Genomic DNA, 22,658 nt, shown 5'->3' with positions numbered 1-22,658 from the left:
CAACAATAGTTTAGTTATATATTATAGACTTAGAGAAAGAGACCTTCTAAAAACGTTAAAATGTATGACTGGCACGCAAAACCTTAAATTAGAGTGAATAAATGAAGACTCGGCACAGCACTTTTGAAAGGTTGCTGACCCCTGCAATAGGATCTGGGCCCAAATCCTGATCTCATTCAATTAAACTTCTACTGATTTCAGCATAGCTAGATAAGATCCAAGAAACTAATTTTGGGCAACTTCCTTGAATCAACATGTATTTCTCTGTCACTCTGCTTTCCAAAGCAAGTCAGGATGGATTCCATTTTTGGCCCATGATGTCATAAATACATAGTCTATGACAACATAAAGCAACTGTGTAAACTGGAATAGCTCAGTTGACATCAGAACTACAATGATTTACACCAGCTGAGGATGTAGTCCGCACTTGCTCCTATTGAAATCAATGGTAAAAATTGGCTTCACTTGGAGCACTATCAGATCCATAAAGCTTATACAAGGTACAGAGAATACAAACACCATATCTAATAGCTTGTGATAGCTCATGATAACTCCATCAGCCTTGCTCAGTCATGTTAAAAATTCAGTCTAAGCTGCTTAACTCTCTGAGCACCAAGACTGAGACATCTGATTTAATTATGCAACTTTCTCCAAGCTCCTCAATTTTAAATTAAAGAATGAGTGCAATAGTTTAACATTTTTTTCCTCCTGTTTTTCAAATACTGGCTTGTTCCCCTTTTGCGTGTCAGGAGAGGAGAGTCACCTTACGCCAAAGTCCAAAACCAACTACACAACTTTTTTTTTTTAGACAGTGAGGGTAATTAATCTCTGAAACAGATTATCAATGAATGTGGTCAGTTATCCATCACTTGCAGTCTGTAAAAAGAAATTGTCTGTCTCTTGGAAAGAGATGCCATAGTGCAAGCACAAGCTGTTGGACTAGGTGTAAGGATCAGTGGGTGGAATTTTATGGTCTGTGTTATGCAGAAAGTCAGACTAGATGATCATAATGATCCTTTCAGGCCTTAAAATCTACTAAATCTAGGAACTGTTAAGCAGAGTTGCTGTGAAAAGGGCTGTCATGTCCCACCCCAGAGGTGGCTGCATTCCTGCGATGGCTGAAGTCTTTGCTATCTGTCCCAGTCCTGAACCCCTTTTTTTTTTCCCCGCGGACAACACTCCCATCAAGGCGTTCAGGATTGAGTCTAAAGAATAGACTTTAAGCCATCACTGCAATGGACCTACCTCTGGGGTGGAACATGGCATGTAAAGTCCTTGATTCTGCAATCTGATCTACATGGGTGAACACCTAAGGCTTTGTATAGATACAAGGGGGTCCACCCGCAAGATTGGGGCCAAAATTTCAAAAGCACTGCTGGCTTATTTATTATCGATCTCAGAGTAATGCCTAGGAACTCGGACCAAGGATAAGGGTCCCATTTTGCTAACCCCAGGGGTAGACAACAGGCAGACCCTGGGCCAAATCCGGCCCATCAGATGCTTTTGACTGGACCCCAGAATCTTTTTATTTACTTATTACTATCATTATTGTTGGGTTTTTTTTTTCCATCTTCTCTAGAGTCTGGACCTTGACTATACCTTGACTAAAAAATTTGAACCTTGACAAAAAATAATTGACTACCCTCGGCGCTGCACAAATGAGAAACAGCTAGTAGTCCCTGCTCCGAGGAGCTTACAAATGTCAGAGAGTCCAACGTGTGACACCTGGGTAAAAAAGTCAAAAGGGCTGAAGGATGGGTGGGAGATAACAAAACAGAGCTTAGCGGAAGTCACTGCTTGCCACTTGCCTAACCAATGGGATGAATGGTGCCGTATAAATGTAATATGTTACTACAATCTCTCTTTGAACTCCGTTATGGGCTGTAAAAGCAGCAAAGAATCCTGTGGCACCTTATAGACTAACATATGTTTTGGAGCATGAGCTTTTGTGGGTGAATATCCACTTCGTCGGATGCATGTAGTGGAAATTTCCAGGGGCAGGTATATATATAAAAGCAAGAAGCAAGCTAGAGATAACGAGGTTAGTTCAGTCAGGGAGGATGAGGCCCTCTTCTAGCAGTTGAGGTGCGAAAACCAAGGGAGGAGAAACTGGTTTTGTAGTTGGCAAGCCATTCACAGGCTTTGTTTAATCCTGAGCTGATGGTGTCAAATTTGCAGATGAACTGAAGCTCAGCAGTTTCTCTTTGAAGTCTGGTCCTGACGTTTTTTTGCTGCAGGATGGCCACCTTAAGGTCTGCTATAGTGTGGCCAAGGAGGTTGAAGTGCTCTCCTACAGGTTTTTGTATATTGCCATTCCTAATGTCTGATTTGTGTCCATTTATCCTTTTCCGTAGAGACAGTTATGGGCTGATCCCCCTGGTGTTCCCGTCCAGTCTGCTCTGGTGAGTTTCAGTGTGCTGGCAGCCAAGTTACATCTACTGAAACTCCAGAATGTCCTGTATACAAGCCAGCGTTGGCTGAACCCCGCAGGACAAACCCCGCTTTCTACTACTGCCCTACGTAGGCAAGGCCAATGGCAGAGAAAAGCCGCTTGGGATGGCTGCGAGCAGTCCCCAGTATGGGTCAATGACGATCCCTCCAGGTACATCCCTTCAGCTAGGGAGGAGGTTTGGCCACAAGGTGCTCAGTGCCACCTCCTGCTCCGGCTCCAGCGCACTGGGTGCGTACCTAGAGTGGAATACACGGCTGCATCTACTCGAAGAACAACTTATTATAAGGCTGTGAGTCTGTCATGGAGGTCACGATTCCATGACTTTCCATGACCTCCATGACTTCTGCAGCGGCCAGCAGCAGTAGTTTGAGTGTGTGAGGGTGGCTCAGGGTTAGGGGCAGGAGCTTGGGGGGTGGGAGGGGAACTTATCTCATGGTGGGGGGCTCCTCGGCTCCCACTGGCCTGGCCCTGCAGCTCCTAAGCCCTGCCCTCAGTTCCTGGCCAATGGGAGCTGCGCAGTTGGTGCTTGTGGCGGGAGCAGCGTTCAGAGCCCTCTGGCTCCTTCTCCCCCGACCAAGAGTTGCAGGGACACGCAGAGCCAGGTAGGCAGCCTGCCAGCCCCGCCAACCCTTTCTCCCCAGCACTAGCAGGGGTCCCAAGCTGCGAGCTGCTGCCCATCCCCAGCATTAGAGTGGGTCCCGGGCCATCTCCCTCAGCCCTGCAGTGCCCCCGGACCGCCCCCTGCAGAGCACCTGAGGCCCCCCACCCAAGTTTTAGTTAGGGACATATAGTAAAAGTCACGGACCAGGTCATGGACTGTGAATTTTTGCTTACAGCCCGTGACTTTTACTAAAAATACCCATGACCAAAATGTAGCCTTACTTATTAGGAACAAACTCCAGATGCAACAGAAGGGCAAGAAATGGCATCAAAATTAGGAGTTTTAGAAGTAGGAAGTTGCAAAGTCTAGATGGGATTGTTGGCTCTATTTTGGGTTTATTTGGTTTAGGAATGTCAGTAAGCAGCAGGGCTGGTATGGAATATATAAAAAGACATTGGGTATTTTAAGAATGAACAAACAAACAGTTTTACAGGTGTGAAAGGGTTAGTTCTACAAGAAAATGCACCATTTATAACGTGCACAATATTGATATATTATTTAACTAAATACAAATAAAATCAATGTTAATTAATATAAATAAAAGGGAAAGATAAAGAGACTATTTGTTCTGTCTATGGGAGCTGTGTGTTAACCACTATCAGTAGCACCCTAAGAAATTTTAAATAAGGTAAAATTCCTCATCATTAAGGATAAACAACTCCTTAACTGATATTGTCCACTGTGCACTTCAAAATTTGGTAAGGAAAGGAATCGTGTCAAGTCCTGTAAGAAAGTGCCTTTTTACACTATTAGAAACTTGGGGTCATGGACACCACGTCAAAATCAAGGCTAATGTTATTTTAAAAGGTCATGCACAGTATTGGCTTCCCTTATGTATCCCTGCAGTGCGTTTGCCCAGATGAGACCCTGACACTGCACTATTCAACACACTGGCAGTGGTCTGTTCAGTAAAGTTATCTCTAAGACACCCCCTGACAGGAACGTCTGGACTTGCTGCAGTTACTGGTATATCCTAACAGCACACAGTCATTAAGGAGCCACACTCTTGGGGTACGCAGAGTTTTCCAGGGAGTACATCAACTCATCTAGATAGTTGCCTGCAGCAGGCTACATAAAAGCACTAGTGAAGTCAGTACCAACTAAAATTTCATATGACTTGTTTATACTGCTCTATATACTATACTCTGAAATGTAAGTACAATATTTATATTCCAATTGTTTTGTTTTATAATTATGTGCTAAAAATGAGAAAGTCAGCAATTGTTCAGTAACAGTGTGCTGGGACGCTTTCGTATTTTTATGTCTGATTTTGAAAGCAGGTCCTGGTCGTTTTTAAGTGAGGTTTAACTGGGGGTGCGCAAGACAAAGTAAGACTCCTGAAAGGGGTACAGTAGTCTGGAAAGGTTGAGAGCCACTGTGCTAAGGGACAGCGATACAAGTGTAGGTGTGATGTTTTTGGCATTGAGTCAAGTATCAGAGGGGTAGCCGTGTTAGTCTGGATCTGTAAAAGCAGCAAAGAGTCCTGTGGCACCTTATAGACTAACAGATGTATTGGAGCATGAGCTTTCGTGGGTGAATACCCACGTCGTCGGATGCATCCGACAAAGCGGGTATTCACCCATGAAAGCTCATGCTCCAAAATGTCTGTTGGTCTATAAGGAACCACAGGACTCTTTTCTGTTTTTGACATTGTCACTCCAGTGTGTAGTCATCCTGGTCTAGACCAATTGAGTGAGACTGGGGAGCTAGTTGCTACAATCTCGAGTCAGTGAAATGGAGAGGATGACCTATACGCCACTATTCCAAACTTTGTTGTATCCTACAAAAACCCACTGTGATTGGACAAACTGTTATAACCCCCAATCTAGTGTTTAATGATGTGTCTACAACTGACAGTGAGCCTGACCATCAGGATGAAATTGAGGCGATGGTACCCATTTTTGATGTATGCATTACCCCACTAATTTTGTTAAATCAGAAATATACCCGTGTTATGCAAAGTAGCAACAGCTATCTCAATCAGTTATTTCATGATGGGGATCTCAATATTCTGTGGTCGCATATTTAAACAGAAGTAACCTTCAAGGGTTTGACTGCGTCACAAATAATTAAAATTAACATAATGACAATTATATTTCGCCACTTACGTCTGGTTAAAGAGCAAAAAATTTAAACAAATGCTTTACTTGCTAATCCTTTTGAAACTCTGAGGAAACAAGTTAGTGTTACTGAATATCTTACTTACAGCTTTCTGCTTAAATAAGTGGCACCATAAATAAATTTACAGTGACAAGGCAGGGCCTGTTGACCTACGAACCAGACCTTTAGCTCACTCATGAACCAGACTCCCATAATCCTCTTTGGTCACACTAAGAAAGGAAAATATAAGCTTGCTGGACTTGTTAAGAAAGAAATAGTGACCTTTTCCTGCTCTTTTGACTGTGCAAGCAATGTCTGCAGCTGCAACAGCCAGGAATATACATATAAATACAACATACCAATACTAAAATAATGAGTAAGAAGGGATAAGCAATTATCAGGACCAAGACAAGACTGGGATCAGCTTGTCATCACTGCAGGACCAGTTCCACGGATTGTGGTAACTATGATTGATATCTATTTCTGTCATGCGCTGTTTTGATATCTAATTGTTTAATAAATTCAGTCACTCTGACTTATACTGTGATTCAGACCATCTGAGTAGCTGGCCACATCTTCTATTTCATTCAAAATGTTGTGGTTTATGTAATTCTGACAAGCTGTGGAGTTTTCTTTGATAATAATCAGGTTCCTGCATGGGAATGAACCAGGACTTGAAGGCTACAAAAAGGCTTTTCTCCCCCTCGTCTCTCTGCTGCACGGATTTGGGCTGTGAGGACCGCAACATGTCACATCATGTCAACTGGTATCTCCATTCCTGCTCATTTCCCTACCAAATCCACAAAAGACCATTTATTTACGGGAAGAAAGCTTTTTGGACAGCTGGGAATGGACGTTTCACACTTGAGTGCTTAGATAGAAATCAGTAAACCATGGATCTTCCTCTTAGACACTTGGGGTCTGACTCTCCCCTACCTTGCACTTTCTGAAGTCATTCACACCTGCAAGTGTAACATACGACTGTTCTAATTCGGTGCTTCCACTCTGCTCTTGTGTAAACGATGATACAAGATGCAGAGCAATGGAAAAAATCAGGCCCTGTGTGAGGATATTAGAGGGCTGATCAGGGTAGTCTCCTTGTATAGGGTAAGATCCTCAGCTGGTGTAATCACTACAGCTGTACTGAAGTCAATGCAGCTATGTCATTTTACACCAGCTGAAGATCAGGCCTCTTTCAACTATCCACTCTCTTTAAAAAACAAAATGTTCCACTGATAGAGGAGGAAGAGCATTAGTATAAGTACAAGCTTGGTGCAACTCACGTTTCTCTTCCACTTACAAAACTGAAGTGGATGCTCTTTCTTTACTCCCGTGTTCTCCTTCAGAAGATGAGCAGAAAGCCAGATCCACCATTAGCAAAACACTCAGGCCTTGCTTTCAGATTTGGCAACTGTCACCTTTTGCTTTGCAAACACTTTATCCTGCTTTCTGTGGGGACTATTTTGGATTCCTGAATTTCAAATCAAGCTACCGCACCTGGAAAAGCAGCTTGATCTTGGTGCTTTTTGTAGTGCTGCCTCCCATATCATGAGACAATAGGCTGTAGCCTTTCAAACAACACCAGAGATTTTTTTAAAATGAGTAAAAGAGTCCCTTGTTGGTACCAAGGCCGAAAATTTCAACAGTGATCTGTGATTCTGGGTGTCTCAGATTTTAGTGCTCAATTTGAGAAATCTTGAGACCGATCTTCCTGATCATCCAATTAAGCTGAAGTGAGTTAGAGAGATGGCTGAAAGTGCAAGACCACTGCTTATTCTACAGTATTGTCTTAGTCCTTGTCTACCCTATGGGGGTAAATTGATCTAAGCTACGCAATTTGAGTTATGTCAGTAGCTTAGATCTACTCCACACTATGCGACGTTGACGGGAAACGCTCTCCCATCAACTCCCCTTACTCTTCTCATTCCGATGGAGTACTGGAGTCGACAGGAGAGTACTCTGTGGTTGATTTAGCAGGTCAGACCCACTAAATCGACCCCTGGTGCATTGATTGCCACAGCGTCAATCCTCTGGTAGGCGTAGGCAAGCCCTTATTGTTTCCTTGTGCTCCACTGTCTGTCTAACCTACCTGCTGTCTGTTGTTATAAACTTATATTGTGAGCTCTTTGGAAGAAGGATCATTTTTGTTCTGTGTTTGTACAGAACCTAGCACAGCGGGTCCTGGTCCATGCTGCTCCTGGTGCTCTGTCATGGACACAGTTACCTGTGTCTGTCCCATGCCTGAATGCAAGTGAGGTGCCTGTTTTGAAATTCTGGTCCATATTCCCCACAATCCCTGTTTCCACACCATTACACAGACATCCAGTCCCCCATTGCAGGCAGATGAACCATACCTCTTTAAGCACTAGCACACACTTGCCAGGCCCAACAGACTGAGGTAGCTCTGCTATTCTCCCTTTGTTTAAATATGGACCTGAGAAGCAGCGGTGATTGATGAAGAGCTGGGGGCAGCAGTATCGCCCATTGACAGTACCTGCAAGAAGAAACCGATGTTACCAAGGTTGCAATTGTTTTCCTGCAGCAAACCTAAGAGTCTCTCTTCTTTCGGCTAGATGCTTGCAAAACTACCAGCAACTACCCTGGCAGTAGGATCGGGTCCCTGGTAAGCACAGCTCAGTGTCCAGAGAGATCTCATTCACGACACCAGCAATAATACTTAGAGGGCCATGAAACCAGAGTATCTGAGTGTGTCATAATTGTTAACCCTCTCCTGAGATGTCATTACAGATGGGAAACTGAGGCATAGAGAGAAAAAGTGACTTTTCCAAGGTCAAACAGGAAGTCTCCAGCTGAGCAGGGAACTGAACTCAGGTCCCAAGAATCCCAAGCTAGCACACTAACCACTGGGCATGCCTTCCTCTAAACACATGTGCTTAGGCCTCCATACCAGCTACTATGAATGGTACAAACAGATGGTTAATTTCCTGGTACAGGCTCCTGTGCCTGGACTGAAAGGCCTGGACGGTGCTGGCATGTAACTATGTTGGTGAACTGTGGGCCTGAATAACAACAGAGTGCTGGAGAGTTTAAGTGCCCCACACTTTTGGCTGGGAGAGAGCCACTCAGCTCTGTGGGGAATGGGGCAGCCCTCGTCATGTGAATCTGAGTCAGAGCCCACGCTTCTGTAAATCATATCCCAATTTCCATATAGCTTTCTTGGCCCTTTTCCCATTCTTGATGCCTTCCCTAGCCCTCTGTTGAGGAATGGGACCTATTGTGATCTGACTACAAGGCCAGGAGTGGAGATTAGGGATTTGGGGGGCGCCATTTTCTTCAGCATCGACTGTGGCGGCCAGATCTTCAGCCGCCCCAGTCACTGCCAGCATTTAGGTGGAGGGAGCTGGAGCAGGGGAGCGCGGGGAGGGCCGTCTGTAGCAAGTGGGGGAGGGGGCGGCACGCAGGGGAACTCCCCACCCCAGCTCACCCCTGCCCTGCCTCCTCCCTGAGCACGCCGCGGCTGCTTCACTTCTCCCGCCTACCAGGCTTGCGGCATCTAAGCTGATTGGCGCCACAAGCCTGAGAGGCGGGAGAAGTGAAGCAGCGACAGCGTGCTCGGGGTGCTTGTGCACGGAGCAGGGGTGAGCTGGGGCGGGAGGGTGCCTCAGGGCGGGGGGTGGGGAGCTGCCGCAAGGGGGGCGCCTGAGGGCAGAGGGGGGGAGCTGCCGCGAGGGGGGGTGGGTTAGGGCACGAAACATCCTTGCACCGGCCCTGTCTACACCTCTGGCTTTTCCACAACACTTTTGCCAGATGAAGTCTGAAATGATAAAGGCACTTTCTGGTCACTGAGCAGACTCACCTGTTGTGTCTGGCTGAGGGACTGGGCAAAGGTCATGAGGTATTTTCTCAACAGGCACTGTGGATGGCAACCTGCTTAACGACAATATAATGCACTTAATACCAGGATCCTGGGCGCTGGATCAGAACCTGAGCAACTCACGGTTTTGCATCAGTTTCACGAAAGTATGGTCATCACTTAGTACCCTGATATCTGCATGGAGATTATAATGCTGACATTTTGCCTCATATCCTCAAAAGGATTTAGGTGACTAGCTCTTACTGAAATCAATGGGAGTTAGATATCTAAACATCTTTGAGCATCTGGGTCTTTAAGCACAACACTATTCCAACTAGACTGACTCTGCTATGTCTTACGGCCAGGGATCCATGCATTTGGGGGCTTTCACTGAAATTCACCCCGGCTGTAAAATTGTGCTCCAGAATCTGAACTTTAATTTTTTTTTTTTAAATTAAATTTCTGGCTTAATGATGCAAAGATAACGTTAAAAACATGAACCAAGTGTAAACTGATGCAGCATTGTCTGCCTGAGTCTGCAGGAAGTCAGAAACAGCTTGTAAAGGTATGAGCTACCCCATCGAACCCAGTCAGGGTGCAGTGGGCAGCTCGATTTTGTGGATTCTGGAATTTTTTCCAACCTGCTGGAATTCAGCCTTTCTGCCATGGAATTCATAGAGTCTACAGTGCAGACCCAACAGAGATAACAGTCTGAAACGCCCTGTTTAGGCTAGTGACTATTTTATTTTTGAAAGGAACCCCTGCAAAAAAATTCAGCCACAGGATTGACACTGTAGTTACTAATATGATGTACAGTAGAACCTCAGAGTTAAACACCACAGTTACGAACTGACCCAGTCAACCACACACCTCGTTTGGAACCGGAAGTCTGCAATCAGGCAGCAGCAGAGACAAAAAAAAAAAGCAAATACAACATAGTACTGTGTTAAAGGTAAACTACAGGTCTGTCGCATCTTACGTGCATTTAACATGCACAATTTCAGCTTTACATGGTCAGCAAAAACAAAAATAAAAAAGAGAAAAATAACAATTTAAATACTGTTTCTGTACTGCGGGCAATTCAATGTATTTTGACTATACACGGTTTTCGCTTTACGTGCTAACCACGGAACAGAACCCCCGCTTAAGATGAGAATTGCCTGTACTAAAAAACCAAAGGGAAAACAGTATTTTTCTTCTGCATAGTAAAGTTTCAAAGCTGTATTGTCAATCTTCAGTTATAAACTTTTGAAAGAATGACCAGAATGTTTTGCTCAGAGTTACGAACATTTCAGTTACGAATCATCTCCATTCCCAAGGGGTTCGTAAGTCTAAGGTTCTACTGTAGCTGCTGTACCCCGTTCCCCATAGCGAATCGAATTTATCTACATAGCGAAACTGCTTTTAAACAGAAACCTACTGCTTTTCTGGTTGCACCACTGCAATCTTCCTCTTCTTTCGTACTGCAAAATGAGAGGGGAAGAAAGAAATATATGGTCTGTTGAATAAATGGCTGGAATATAAAATCACATTTAACACAACAAAAGGCTCTTCCACGCTCAGCCCCGCTTTCTGTATTATTTTTTTTAAATAAGCCACCATATCATTAAAAAACAAGTGCTTTAAAGAGGCTGTTGTACATTTATTCTTGCTACTGTAAAGCTGATATTGATTTTCTGGTATCTGTACTTAACAAATATTAAAAGAAAAGTAACACAAATATTTTTCCTTGCAGAAACACATGTTCAAGACTGCATTTTGCAAGCATGATTACCCCTGCATTGTCGCTCCCCATCTCTAAATTGTGACAACGCTGCTCAATGTTGCCATAGCAGTAGTCTTCCAAATTAGGTCTGGCTGCCTGATTTTTAACTCCGATATATTTAACTCTTCAAACGGGTTTGACACTTTTTTTTTTTAAACATTTGCCTTTCAAATGTTAATGAATATAAACTGACTGATGATAATTATTTCAGCTGAAGATGGGAGATTTGCATTCGTTATACCCCACGAGCGGCTTGATGACATCAGTTCTTGAGATCTCAATCTGGGGTCATGACCAGGCCCCAGAGAATGGCAGGACCATGCCAACCCTCCCTTTCTGTATTGTTAACTGTTCTCAACTCTTTCTGCCTCCTTCCCTTGGGAGGCTGGTTTTCATCCTCCCTTTTTTCTTCTCTGCACCCAGGATTGTCGCATTCCCCCACTGATCAGATGTCTTCACCTTGTCATCAGGCAGAGTTGGGAAGGGTGAGCCTTCCAAAGAGCTTCCTGGCGCCTCCTCCACTCGTAGGGCGGTGGCGGAAGTGCTTCTGCAAGAGGTGGTGAAAGCTAACACATCCTCCTGCTGTAGCTGCTCCTCGGCCCTGGCCTTGCACGACCCCCGCCTTCTCCCCAACCCCTTCCTCTCTTCAGGCCAACCACAGGCCACAAGGGAGGGGCACTGCTTGGAGTCTCTTTTGGGCTCCGCTTCTCTGGCTGGGTCTCCATTCACGAGAAGGGTTGCAGTGGCAGTATATACGTCCCTGGATGGAACCCACCTTGACTCTGGGGAAGCACAGACCCAGATCTCAGCTTTGTGTCTGGCATCTCTCTTTCAAAAGGGCTGGGCCCAAACCCCAGAACCAAATCTTTGAAAGGTTCCCAGCACATGAGGCCATCCTTGGGGTTTAGGTCCATCTCTTAATGGGACTAAGGAATTTGGGACCTGCTCCTGCACAAGAATCTCAGTGGGGATTGTGCAAGCAGAAAGCTTGCAGGATCTGGGCCCGTGGACATAAAGAGCATCTCTCCTCTCCAGTGTAAGGAAATAGAGAAGCTGGTCCTATAATATCCCCAGGACAATTACATTTTTTCAATACATGGATACTTTAGATCAACACTACAATGGGAGTACCCATGGAATAAGGCACTACCCAGTGTGAGTAAGGGAAGCAGAATCTGACCTAAAAGCAGTTATAATTTTAATGTATCCAGTGTAAACTGAGAGTAATTCTGCTGATGTCAATGGAATTACATCAGTGTCGAAGTGCAATCTTTGGGTAGATGTGAATGGCCGCTCGTGTAGACACAACCACTGGACTCTAGCTAGGCTGCTGAAAGCAGAAGTGAGGCAGTCCTGGTGTGGGCTTCAGCATGGGCTGATCCCTCGGGTCCGTACTTGCTTGTGCAGCCAGAGCTGAAGCCCGTGGGCCGTAGCATCCTCACTTCTATTTTTAGTGTGCAAGCTAGAGCCCAGCTAGCACCAGATCCATCTACATGAACTGACATCCACACCTGCGGCTGCTATGTAGATGTACCCCTTAACACTGGGAAACGGTGCTAGGCTGACAGCTCTGGAGAGCAAAGCCCTCCGTTTTACTGACCACCTGGGCACAGCATGGACAGTGGCAGCACTGGCTTCCCCACATGTATTCCTCAGTCCTGACCTGGAGAATAAAAGTTCTGTGGTGGCATGCCCCTAAGTGTCTAAGTGAGTTAGGAGCACATGTTCCATTGACAGTCAACAGGTCTTGCGCTCCTAACTCACTTAGGTGCTTTGGCTTGCTGTATCCCATGATCAGTTCCCTGTGCTGTCCAATTCCTGTCTCTCACTTAGGGTATGTCTACACTACAATCATGGGGCATGACTGCTCCATGTGTCGACATACTTCGACCAACTTTGATCTACCTAACTTGGGTTCAAGAGCAGTGAAGCCACGGCACCACATGGTTCAACGCAGGCTATACAGACCTGACCAGAATCTTTGGTAATTAGTCATACATGCAACTATAGCTTCACAGCTCCGGCACCTGAGTTAGCAACATCAAAACTAGCTTGGGTATGTCTACACAAGCTGCAATTGTGGACCGGGATTGCAATGCACCCTTAAAGCCTTTGTCACATATTCCTAAGGGACTGTGTTCTCCTTAAGGTCTTGGTAGGCTGAGAAATTAATTTCAGAGTGATAAAACCCAGATACCAGTGTTATGGCCAGGTTAGATATACCCAGGACCACATTCCACAACCCTTAGTCACACGAGCAGCAAACAGTCCCATTCGTAAAGGGATTCCTTGGGTGAACAGGTTCTAACTACTCAGTCCAAGGGTCGCAGAGTCTGACGGCCATTTAAGCAGGTTGGTAGGTAGGAGGAGCAGATTAAGTATATGTGGCTGCTGACTAAGAAACCTGTGTGTATGGTGTCTATTCACTTGTGGTTTCGCATACTTACAAACTGCTTTGTGGGGTGGTGTGAGGTTGTAAGCATTTGCTTCACACCAGCCAACTGGGAAAACGTCCATTGACTCTACATCAACTATATACTCAGGAGCAGGCATCTGTAAACCTAGAAACACAAATGTATAATGCAATTTACACACGGGACGTCTGAGCTCAGAGCGGTTCCAGCATTCGTCACAAACCAAAGCAAGGAAACGATGGGGCACCTAAAAATAAATCTGCTTCCCTGCATTGAGATAAGGCATCATTTTGTCTTCAATTTCCTACAGGTAGCAATGACAAGGCTGTTGCCTTTAAAGTGCATTGTGATTCTACAGCAGAACGGCAGTAAGAGACCATTAAAGATGTATGGCTGAGCAACTGAAAGTCAGCAAAATGGCAAGGTTAAGGCTGTGTGAGCCCTTCCCCATCCCAATACCACAGGGCACAATGAAACAAGCCCTTTACTCACAGATTCACTGATTTTAAGGACTCAAGGGCTCATTATGATCATCGAGAGACCCCATGACATCCACTAGAGACTTCGCTATTGCTATCAGTTTTACGTGGAAAGCACTCAGAGAGTACAGAGGAAGTGATTGGTGGGGTTATCAAACGCTCACGGAAATGATCAGTAGACATTGCTCTCCTGTATCCTTGCCTTTGCATCTGCTACAGCATCCTCGCCTCCTGCTTAATGCAGTGCGATTTGACAGTGCGCAGCCAGCTGACTGCAGGGAATTTTCCACTGATGAATGTTCACCAACAGCCATCAGCCAAACCAAAACAGTAATTGAACTTTGGGAGGGCAACACAGTCCTTCGGTGAGGGGGTGCCTGCAACGATGGACTCTCCAGCTGAGCCTGGGAGCAGAAGCAGATACACAGTCGCAAAGGCATAAAAATACGCCCGGGAGCTCACAACACTGGAAGAAAGGGCAAAGAAAATGACGCTGTGTGTCTCTACAGCCCTCATTAGAGTAATAGCTGAGCACCTTGAAATCATTAATGCATCATATCCTCACCATGCTCTTTGTGGTACCATTCCCGTTTTACAGGTGGGGAACTGAGCCATGATGCAGATTGCAAGACTTGCCCAAAGACACACAGGAGGTCTGTGGCTGAGCTAGGAATCAAATCCAAGTCTCTCGAGTCCAAGACCATACTTCCTCCCTTGTAGGAACCTCACTAAAAATGTTGCCAAGGAGGAACAGCCTGTTTTAAAGCATGCAGAATTTTAACTCCTTATACTTCAAAACATCTCATCCCAATTTCTGTGTTCGACTTCAGCTAAAGACCTGGTCCAAAGCCCAGTAACATCAATGGAAAGATTCCTATAGAAGTCCATCGGCCTTGGATGAGGTCCTAAATGCACAGCAAGATGCAAGAAATCAACTCAACTCCAGCACCAGTGTCATGACCAGGACATGGGCAGTCATACCCAGGGGTCAGAGCAGGAGTCGACAGTCAGGTACCAGGAGATCAGAGTCTGAGACAGGCTCATGGACAGACTGAGAATCAGGCACCAGGAGGCAGGCAGGGTCAGGTGCCAGGCAACAGACAGCAATCAAATAGCAAAGTCGAGGACAAAGCAGGATGGGACATTAAAGTCTAGGGTCTATCACAAGCAGGGTCTGGAGCAGAGACAGACTTTCTGCTGCTCAGATAGCTTCCCTTCATGGTGTCCTGATTTAAGTACTGGTACTGGCCAATCAGTGGGCTGCGAGGGGCCGCCACTCAAGTTTTGCTGGGCAGTGCATCCAGCTGAGCCCAGCCTCACAGGGTCCACCTATGGGATCCAAGCAAAAGCCTCCTGTGGTGGTGCAGAGGTGCCAGCAGGCCAGAACCTCCCTGGGCCCAGCACTGCAGGTTCTAATACAGTGACTGAAATGACTCAGGACGTCCTTTGCTTTCATTATTTCAACTGCTCTGTGTTACTGTTCTGATCCAATGTTCTTTTCCTTTTTCTGCTTACAATGACAGGTGCAACATTCAAGTTTGATCCTAAAAATTTACAACTGCAGCCACTCTGAATGGCAAGGACGCACCAAAATGTTTATTTTCTCATCCTGCCACACTGACCCAACGAAGAGACATACATCCAACCATGCTTACATGGTACTGTTTTTTACGTGAGCATTTGATAACCCCTACCAGTCACTTCCTGCATCTAATTGCTGCACTTAGCTTGAGTCATATAACAAGCTGGAAACAGCTGGTTTGCAATTTCTGTTTGCCTGATTTATGCATTTTACACCACTGTCTTCACGGCCCAAGAAATGACCACACGAATGGAGACATTAGGAATAAAAGTAGAATGCGTGAAGAATGAAAAATTCCATCTCCCGTTAAATATATTACATCATTGCAACTTCAGCAGCAATTCTTGAAAATATAAACCCAGTTTGTCCCTCAAAAATTACTAGCATGGGGTTTTTACTTCACCAAATTCCTAGTGTAGCCTTACATATTATGCAGAGAGTATACATTATTACTTATATAAATGCAAACAAGAAAGCTTCAGCATTAAAACCTAAAATGAACTAGTAAAAATTTACAATGCAGATCCTGAGTCATAAAGTAACAGAAAGCGATGGGATACACACATACAATCTTACATCAGCCCTATGCATCTTTCCTGCTTTGGATGAGCTATACTGCCAGTCATTAAATGCTCCCCATGAAATTTACAGAGTTTTGCTACTGCCTGAAACATGTTTTATTTAGCAAGGTCCCTTATGTCTAACTCGACATGGCTTAACTACCGCAGCATGTTTTACAGACAGTTTGTGTTGTCAAACTGCAAAACTGGAATGGCACAATCTGCCTGCTGCTTGGATCCCTTGCCCAGCGCTACAGACTCGGACCTGCCTAATGCCCAGTATCCTGACCTTGGCCTGACTTCTGGTGACCCGAATGGTGCCTGACCCCCTCCAGGTTAGTTCGACCGGCTCCTGCCTGGTCACCTGAACATTGCTCTCCTGAACCAGGTCGCTAACCACTAGACATGGCTGCCCACCTCCCAGCTCTGACAGCTGCTACCAAAATCTCATCTGAATCCCTAACGCTTACAGATTTAGCTGATGTGTGAAGTTTATGTGCCTTCCAAAACTGCCTTGAGCATTAGCTATTCTAAGGACGTAGCATTCACTATAACAGTAACTGTCATAGGGCCAGACTGTGATGCCATTGCTTACAATGAGTAGTACCATAAGCTTCAGTGGGACAATCCAGGGTGAAAGATGCTTTTTGAGGGGATATCATAATCCTGCTTGTAATTAGAGCCGGTCAGGAATTTGTTATGAAACCTTGTTTTTTAAATAAAAAACCAATGAGTTATAGAAACAAAAACTGTTTGCAAAACAGCATCAGGGGTTGATGAAACGCCTGACTCAGAAACTTTTGGGTAAAAAAAAACCTTTAAGATAGTTGAACTGAAAAAATTTGGTTCTTTGAATTGAAGTGACTTTTTATTTCAAAATTTTAATAAATTTACACTAAAAAGATAAAAGCCACCATGTTACTTTTGTTTTACACCTCTGAGAGACTTACTCTATGTCAGAGCTCAGGGAATTTCCCCACAAGGTATGTCTACACTACAGCCGAAGATATAATTCCCATGTACCTGTACAAACTCTGATCGAGCCAGTGTTCTAGAAATAGATTGCAGCCATGTTGGTGAGAAGGGCTAGCCGCCCCGAGCACATACCCATCGGAGACGCTAGGTATTCAGGAGGTTTGCCCCTCCCAACACTTGCACTGCTGAGGCTATGTTGCTATTTTTAGTGCACTAGCTCAGTTAGAGCTAGAATGGGTTTGTCTCCTCAAGCTGGCATTTACACCATCATTTCTAGTGTAGACACACTCACCATGTGCTGGGTTGGTGGAGGTTATTTTTATGAACACAACTGGAACATTTGATCTGTTTGGTGTTATGAAATACCTTGATTATATGCTTTGGTTGATTTATATACTTAGGGTTTAAGCCAAGCCCTGAGTATTAGAAGACAGGAGGAGACCTCGTGTGGGGCAGATTATCCCATATCTGCCTTCTGCAGGGTTCTCGTACCTTCCTCTGAAGTATTTGGTACTGACCACGGTGTGAGAAAGGAGAGTGGACTAGAACTAGTGGATCGGTTTTAGATCAGGGATCTAGTGTGCAGATGAATTTCAGATAACAAAGCTGGATTCAAGGAAAACTGATTTCTGATTTGGATAAGCAGTTAGAAATTCAGTCCGAAATATTGCACCTCAAGGTGTATAACTTGAAACAATGCATATGTTAGAATTCCTCACAGAACTTTGGCTTTAATATGAATCTATGCTACTTTTTATTTATACTACTTCAGCTCTTAAAGGGGCCAACTGAGACCAGGACCCTGCTGGGCTCAATGTTGTATATAAACACAGTTTGTGGCTATGCCAAGGTTTTAACCACAACCTTGGAACAAAGGTTTGTGGAGCGTCCACATTAGTATGTACAATCACATTAGCTAACTTGAGTTAAAGGCAAGTCAATTAATTTGAGTTAAAAAATTCAAGTGTGACAAAGCCATAGTGAGACAATCCCTGCACTAGAGTTTACAGGGGAAAAGGAAGGAAGCAGAGGTGAAGTAAGTTGCTCAGGGTCACATAGCCAGTCAGTGGCACTGCTGGGAATAGCACCTACATCTCCTGAGTCCTGCTCTAGTGCCCTATCCATTGCACCCCACTGTCTCATCTGTGTCATGCAGCTTTTGACTGTGCCACCTTGAGCTATGATTTCATTGGTTCTCACATGCTATGCAGCATTTGGCATGAAGCAGGGATGTAGAAAGAACAGGATACCTGCTGCCTATTTTATGTCTAGCTAAAACCTCCCTGCCAAGGTTCTGGTCAAATGGAATTTCTATTTAGATACCGACTGAGTTATAAAACACTGACAATGGGATCGATCAGAGTGATACTGACATCGCCTTGACGACAGCATGATGCTGTGATGCTACTTTCTCTAAACTCCACACGGCCTCTGCCTTCACTGTCCCTTCTACAGCGAGCTGTCAGTGCAACGACGGAGACACTTTGGGTTATGTGTCCGCATTTTCGTCAACTTTAAGGGGTCTACCTGAGTCCATGAGGGCACTTCTCACCACACATCACAGGATGCCGTGTGAAGCAAAGTGGCAGGTAACCCACAGTGACAGGGTCAAACAACCAGGAAAGGGTTATGGACCACCAGCAGGTCACATGACCCAGTGTTACCGTAACCCAGCTTTGAGAAATAAACCAGCCAGGCACTAACCAGGATATTGATCCGCCAGTGCATGTGAGGCTTTGGGGGTGAGGGGCAAATCCTTTCATCCTTCTCTCTTCTCCACCAGCTGAGCTCCTAGGCTCTGCTGCACAGAAGCAGATGCAGGTGCTCCTGAGCTTTGCAGGAGACAGCTTCCTCCATTGCTCCTGATCTCTGCAAGACACATCCCACCCCCCTCTGTGCCTGAACCCAGCCAGAGATTGACTCCCATTTCTCCTCATCCCTACCTTCTGCTAGGAGGAGAGAAGCTCAGGACCCCACGACACTGAACATCTGTGATGCACCACTTACCATCCTTGGTTTTTAACTTGCGAAGTATGAGTAGGTCAGTGGAGTTCTTGAGGGTTACTGGAATAAACCTGTGGTTGCCTGTATTCAAGTATCCGTGGTATTAAGTATCAGTCTGGGGATGCTGTACCATAGCGACATCACAAAATCCTTCTGGGATTTACTTAATGTGTTGACATGCGGAATGGCACCTGACCACAGTCATAGAAAGGCACAGCTACACCATGACTGGGTGGTATCAACACAATCACAACATCAAGGAGTCTATCCTGAAAGCTCTCAGAACAAAGAGCTCCCAGTGATATAAAGCAGAGCAACTACTGGATTGGACTTCAGGCCAGACTGCTCATGCCGTTGCTATTTCATAATATATTTACTGTTGCATTGCACGGTGACTTTCAAATGCTACTTTTTTTCACCCTGACTGAATTGGCTTTATCAACACTGGTTCTCCACTTTTTAGGTAACTCCCTTCTCCTCATGTGCCAGTATATTTATGCCTGTATCTGTAATTTTCATTCCATGCATCTGAAGAAGTGAGTTTTTTTACCCACAAAAGCTTATGCCCAAATAAATCTGTTAGTCTTTAAGGTGCCACCGGACTCCTTGTTGTTTTTGTGGATATAGACTAACACGGCTACCCTCTGATACTTAATAAGACATTTGCTCTGTATTGTACAGCACCTTTCAAATTGTGAACGGGATCTTCAGAATCAGACTCCCTGAGAAATCAGTTCTATGGAATCATGATACCTGGGACTCAGCTTGTATGTGCCGTTAGGGGCTGCCCTTTTGATTGTTTCAGTTTGGGCACCGTAACTAACTGGCCACACCTCGGCCTCCTGGAATGTGTCAGTGGTGAGCTGCAGAAACATAAATCTAACAGGAGCCGGTGACGGCAGGCCAATGGACCGTCAAAAGGGCCTTAGATGTGTTCAGAATTTTCAGAAAGCAAACAAAGGGATAGATTCCACCCTTAAATACACTCACCCAATTCCCATTGCCTTCAGTGGGGGGCTGCACATGTCTCTGACAGCAAAACCTGGCCATGAAATTAGTTCTTAAAGAGTCTTTTCCCTTACCTTTGCCATGAAACACCACTAGGCACAGCTGATCTCACATGAGTTCTGCCATGACAACGAAGCCAGTAGCTGTAAGTACAGCAGCTTCTGACTTCTCTGACACTAGTTTGGGCTTAGGTGGTGTCTGGTTGAGATACCCTCCAAGGCGAGGCGGTTTTTATTCCAGAAGCGGCAATCTGTCTGTACTTAACAAACACCACAGCCCAGTGTATGGGAGCTCAATACTGCATGAGGTGGCACCTTTCAGCTACGACATAAAACCAGGATCCTGGCCTTTTGTGATCAGTAACGATCCTAGTACACTCTTTTAAGCTCCAGTCTCATGGCCAAATTCCAAGCTAGGGGCTTGATCCATGGCAAGATTCAAGGAGGGATGGGACACTTATATGGATAAGATGACAACCCAGAGTTATGCTGATAAATAGTTTGGAAGGGATATTAAACCTCATGCTTCAGAGCTTTAACCAATCTATTAGAGATCAAGATGAGACCCATGTAGAGGGGAGATTATCCCTCATCTGCCTATTGCGGTGTTCTCACACTTTCCTCTGAAGCACCTGGTGCTGGCCACAGTCAGAGACAGAATTCTGGACTAGAGGATCCCGTCTGGCAGTTCCTTTTTTGCTGTGTGCAGAGGAGGGTGTGGTATGCATAAGAGTGCAGAGGGGAGATGCAGCAAACACAGATGGTGATGAAAAGTGCAAGATACTGAGCACAGCTCACTTTGCCTGCTCTGCTCCTATGGGTGCACAGCCCAGAAAGCAGTGGGTTGGGGCATGGAAACAGAGGGTGCTGGGCCCTAATCCAAAACATGTAAATGAATTGCTCAGCAGCCATTGGTTAGAGTGCTGAGTTGCTTCTCTACCCATCTACCTGGATGGAGAAGCAACGTACCAAAGTGAGTGGCTCATACACACCAGTCCGGTTTTTCCTAGTACCTTTGCCTCTGCTTCCACTCAAGATCAGGACCCAAGTGATTACATGGTGTCAACCTCCCTTCCTCATGCACTTGTCAACAGACATTGTATCTTTCTTTACTTCCTGTTCTACACCACTGTATAGGGTTGCTGTGCACTTGAATAATTGCCATGTTCTACCCCATCCTGACCACCAGTGCAGCACATTTTCAAGCCCTCTGAGATATCGGAGTAGAAAGGTGCTACAGAAGTACAAAGCACTATTCATTGTCCAGAGCAAAAGCGCAGCAGAATTAGATCCTGTACGGTAATTAGCTAAACATTTCTCTTTCTTTGTCACATGGCTTTAACAAACGTCCTTGCTTGGTGCTCAAACTATGATGAACATCCCACTTTGAAAAAATAGAGCTACGACCTTTATTTTGGACTCCAGGCCTGCAGCTTCAATTTACAGGTAATCACTGAACCAACATCATGCGCAGACAATACAAAATGTTACATACACCTAATGGAAACCCCAGATTATCTCAGCACCAATCAAGGCACATTTAAGATCTCTGCTTCCTTTGTAGGACATCAGGGAATAGAGACAATGGATTTCAGGAAGGCGGATTTTGGTAAGCTCAGGGAGCTGACAGGTAAGGTCCCATGGGAATCAAGACTGAGGGGAAAAACAACTGAGGAGAGTTGGCAGTTTTTCAAAGGGACACTATTAAGGGCCCAAAAGCAAGCTATTCCGATGGGTAGGAAAGATAGAAAATGTAGCAAAAGACCACCTTGGCTTAACCACGAGATCTTGCATGACCTACAAAATAAAAAGGAGTCATAAAAAAATGGAAACTAGGTCAGATTACAAAGGAGGAATATAGGCAAATAACACAGGAATGCAGGGGCAAGATTAGAAAGGCAAAGGCACAAAATGAGCTCAAACTAGCTATGGGAATAAAGGGAAACAAGAAGACTTTTTATCAATACATTAGAAGCAAGAGGAAGACCAAGGACAGGGTAGGCCCACTGCTCAGTGAGGAGGGAGAAACAGTAACAGGAAACTTGGAAATGGCAGAGATGCTTAAGGACTTCTTTGTTTCAGTCTTCACTGAAAAGTCTGAAGGAATGTCTAACATAGTGAATGCTTATGGGAAGGGGATAGGTTTAGAAGATAAAATAAAAAAATAGCAAGTTAAAAATCACTTAGAAAAGTTAGATGCCTGCAAGTCACCAGGGCCTGATGAAATGCATCCTAGAATACTCAAGGAGTTAATAGAGGAGGTATCTGAGCCTCTAGCTATTATCTTTGGAAAGTCATGGGAGACAGGAGAGATTGCAGAAGACTGGAAAAGGGCAAATATAGTGCCCATCTATAAAAAGGGAAATAAAAACAACCCAGGAAACTACTGACCAGTTAGTTTAACTTCTGTGCCAGGGAAGATAATGGAGCAAGTAATTAAAGAAAACATCTGAAAACACTTGGAAGGTGGTAAGGTGATAGGGAATAGCCAGCATGGATTTGTAAAGAACAAATCGTGTCAAACCAATCTGATAGCTTTCTTTGATAGCATAATGAGTCTTGTGGATAAGGGAGAAGCGGTGGATGTGGTATACCTAGACTTAAGTAAGGCATTTGATACGGTCTCGCATGATATCCTTATTGATAAACTAGGCAAATACAATTTAGATGGGGCTACTATAAGGTGGGTGCATAACTGGCTGGATAACTGTACTCAGAGAGTAGTTATTAATGGCTCCCAATCCTGCTGGAAGGGTATAACAAGTGGGGTTCCGCAGGGGTCTATTTTGGGACCGGTTCTGTTCAATATCTTCATCAACGATTTAGATGTTGGCATAGAAAGTAC

At 44.9% G+C, this 22,658-nt stretch overlaps 1 protein-coding gene across 3 annotated transcripts in view; it reads right to left on the bottom strand.

Annotated features, from left to right (window-relative positions):
- SFMBT2 (Scm like with four mbt domains 2) overlaps positions 1–22,658 on the bottom strand; it is a 234,462-nt gene that overhangs the window by 37,345 nt on the left and 174,459 nt on the right. For 2 of the 3 annotated variants that reach the window (XM_030572497.1, XM_030572588.1), the window contains exons 12-15: positions 13,240–13,353; positions 10,448–10,490; positions 9,031–9,104; positions 7,568–7,707 (exon numbers count right to left, since the gene is read on the bottom strand). In XM_030572497.1, the coding sequence (XP_030428357.1) occupies positions 7,568–7,707; positions 9,031–9,104; positions 10,448–10,490; positions 13,240–13,353 (371 nt within the window). The remainder of the gene's footprint in view (positions 1–7,567; positions 7,708–9,030; positions 9,105–10,447; positions 10,491–13,239; positions 13,354–22,658) is intronic. The other variant, XM_030572663.1, reaches the window with a different exon arrangement.

Source organism: Gopherus evgoodei, chromosome 1, assembly GCF_007399415.2.
Source record: "Gopherus evgoodei ecotype Sinaloan lineage chromosome 1, rGopEvg1_v1.p, whole genome shotgun sequence".
In the NCBI taxonomy this organism is placed as follows: domain Eukaryota; kingdom Metazoa; phylum Chordata; order Testudines; family Testudinidae; genus Gopherus; species Gopherus evgoodei.
This window is presented reverse-complemented; position numbering and strand designations above follow the sequence as displayed.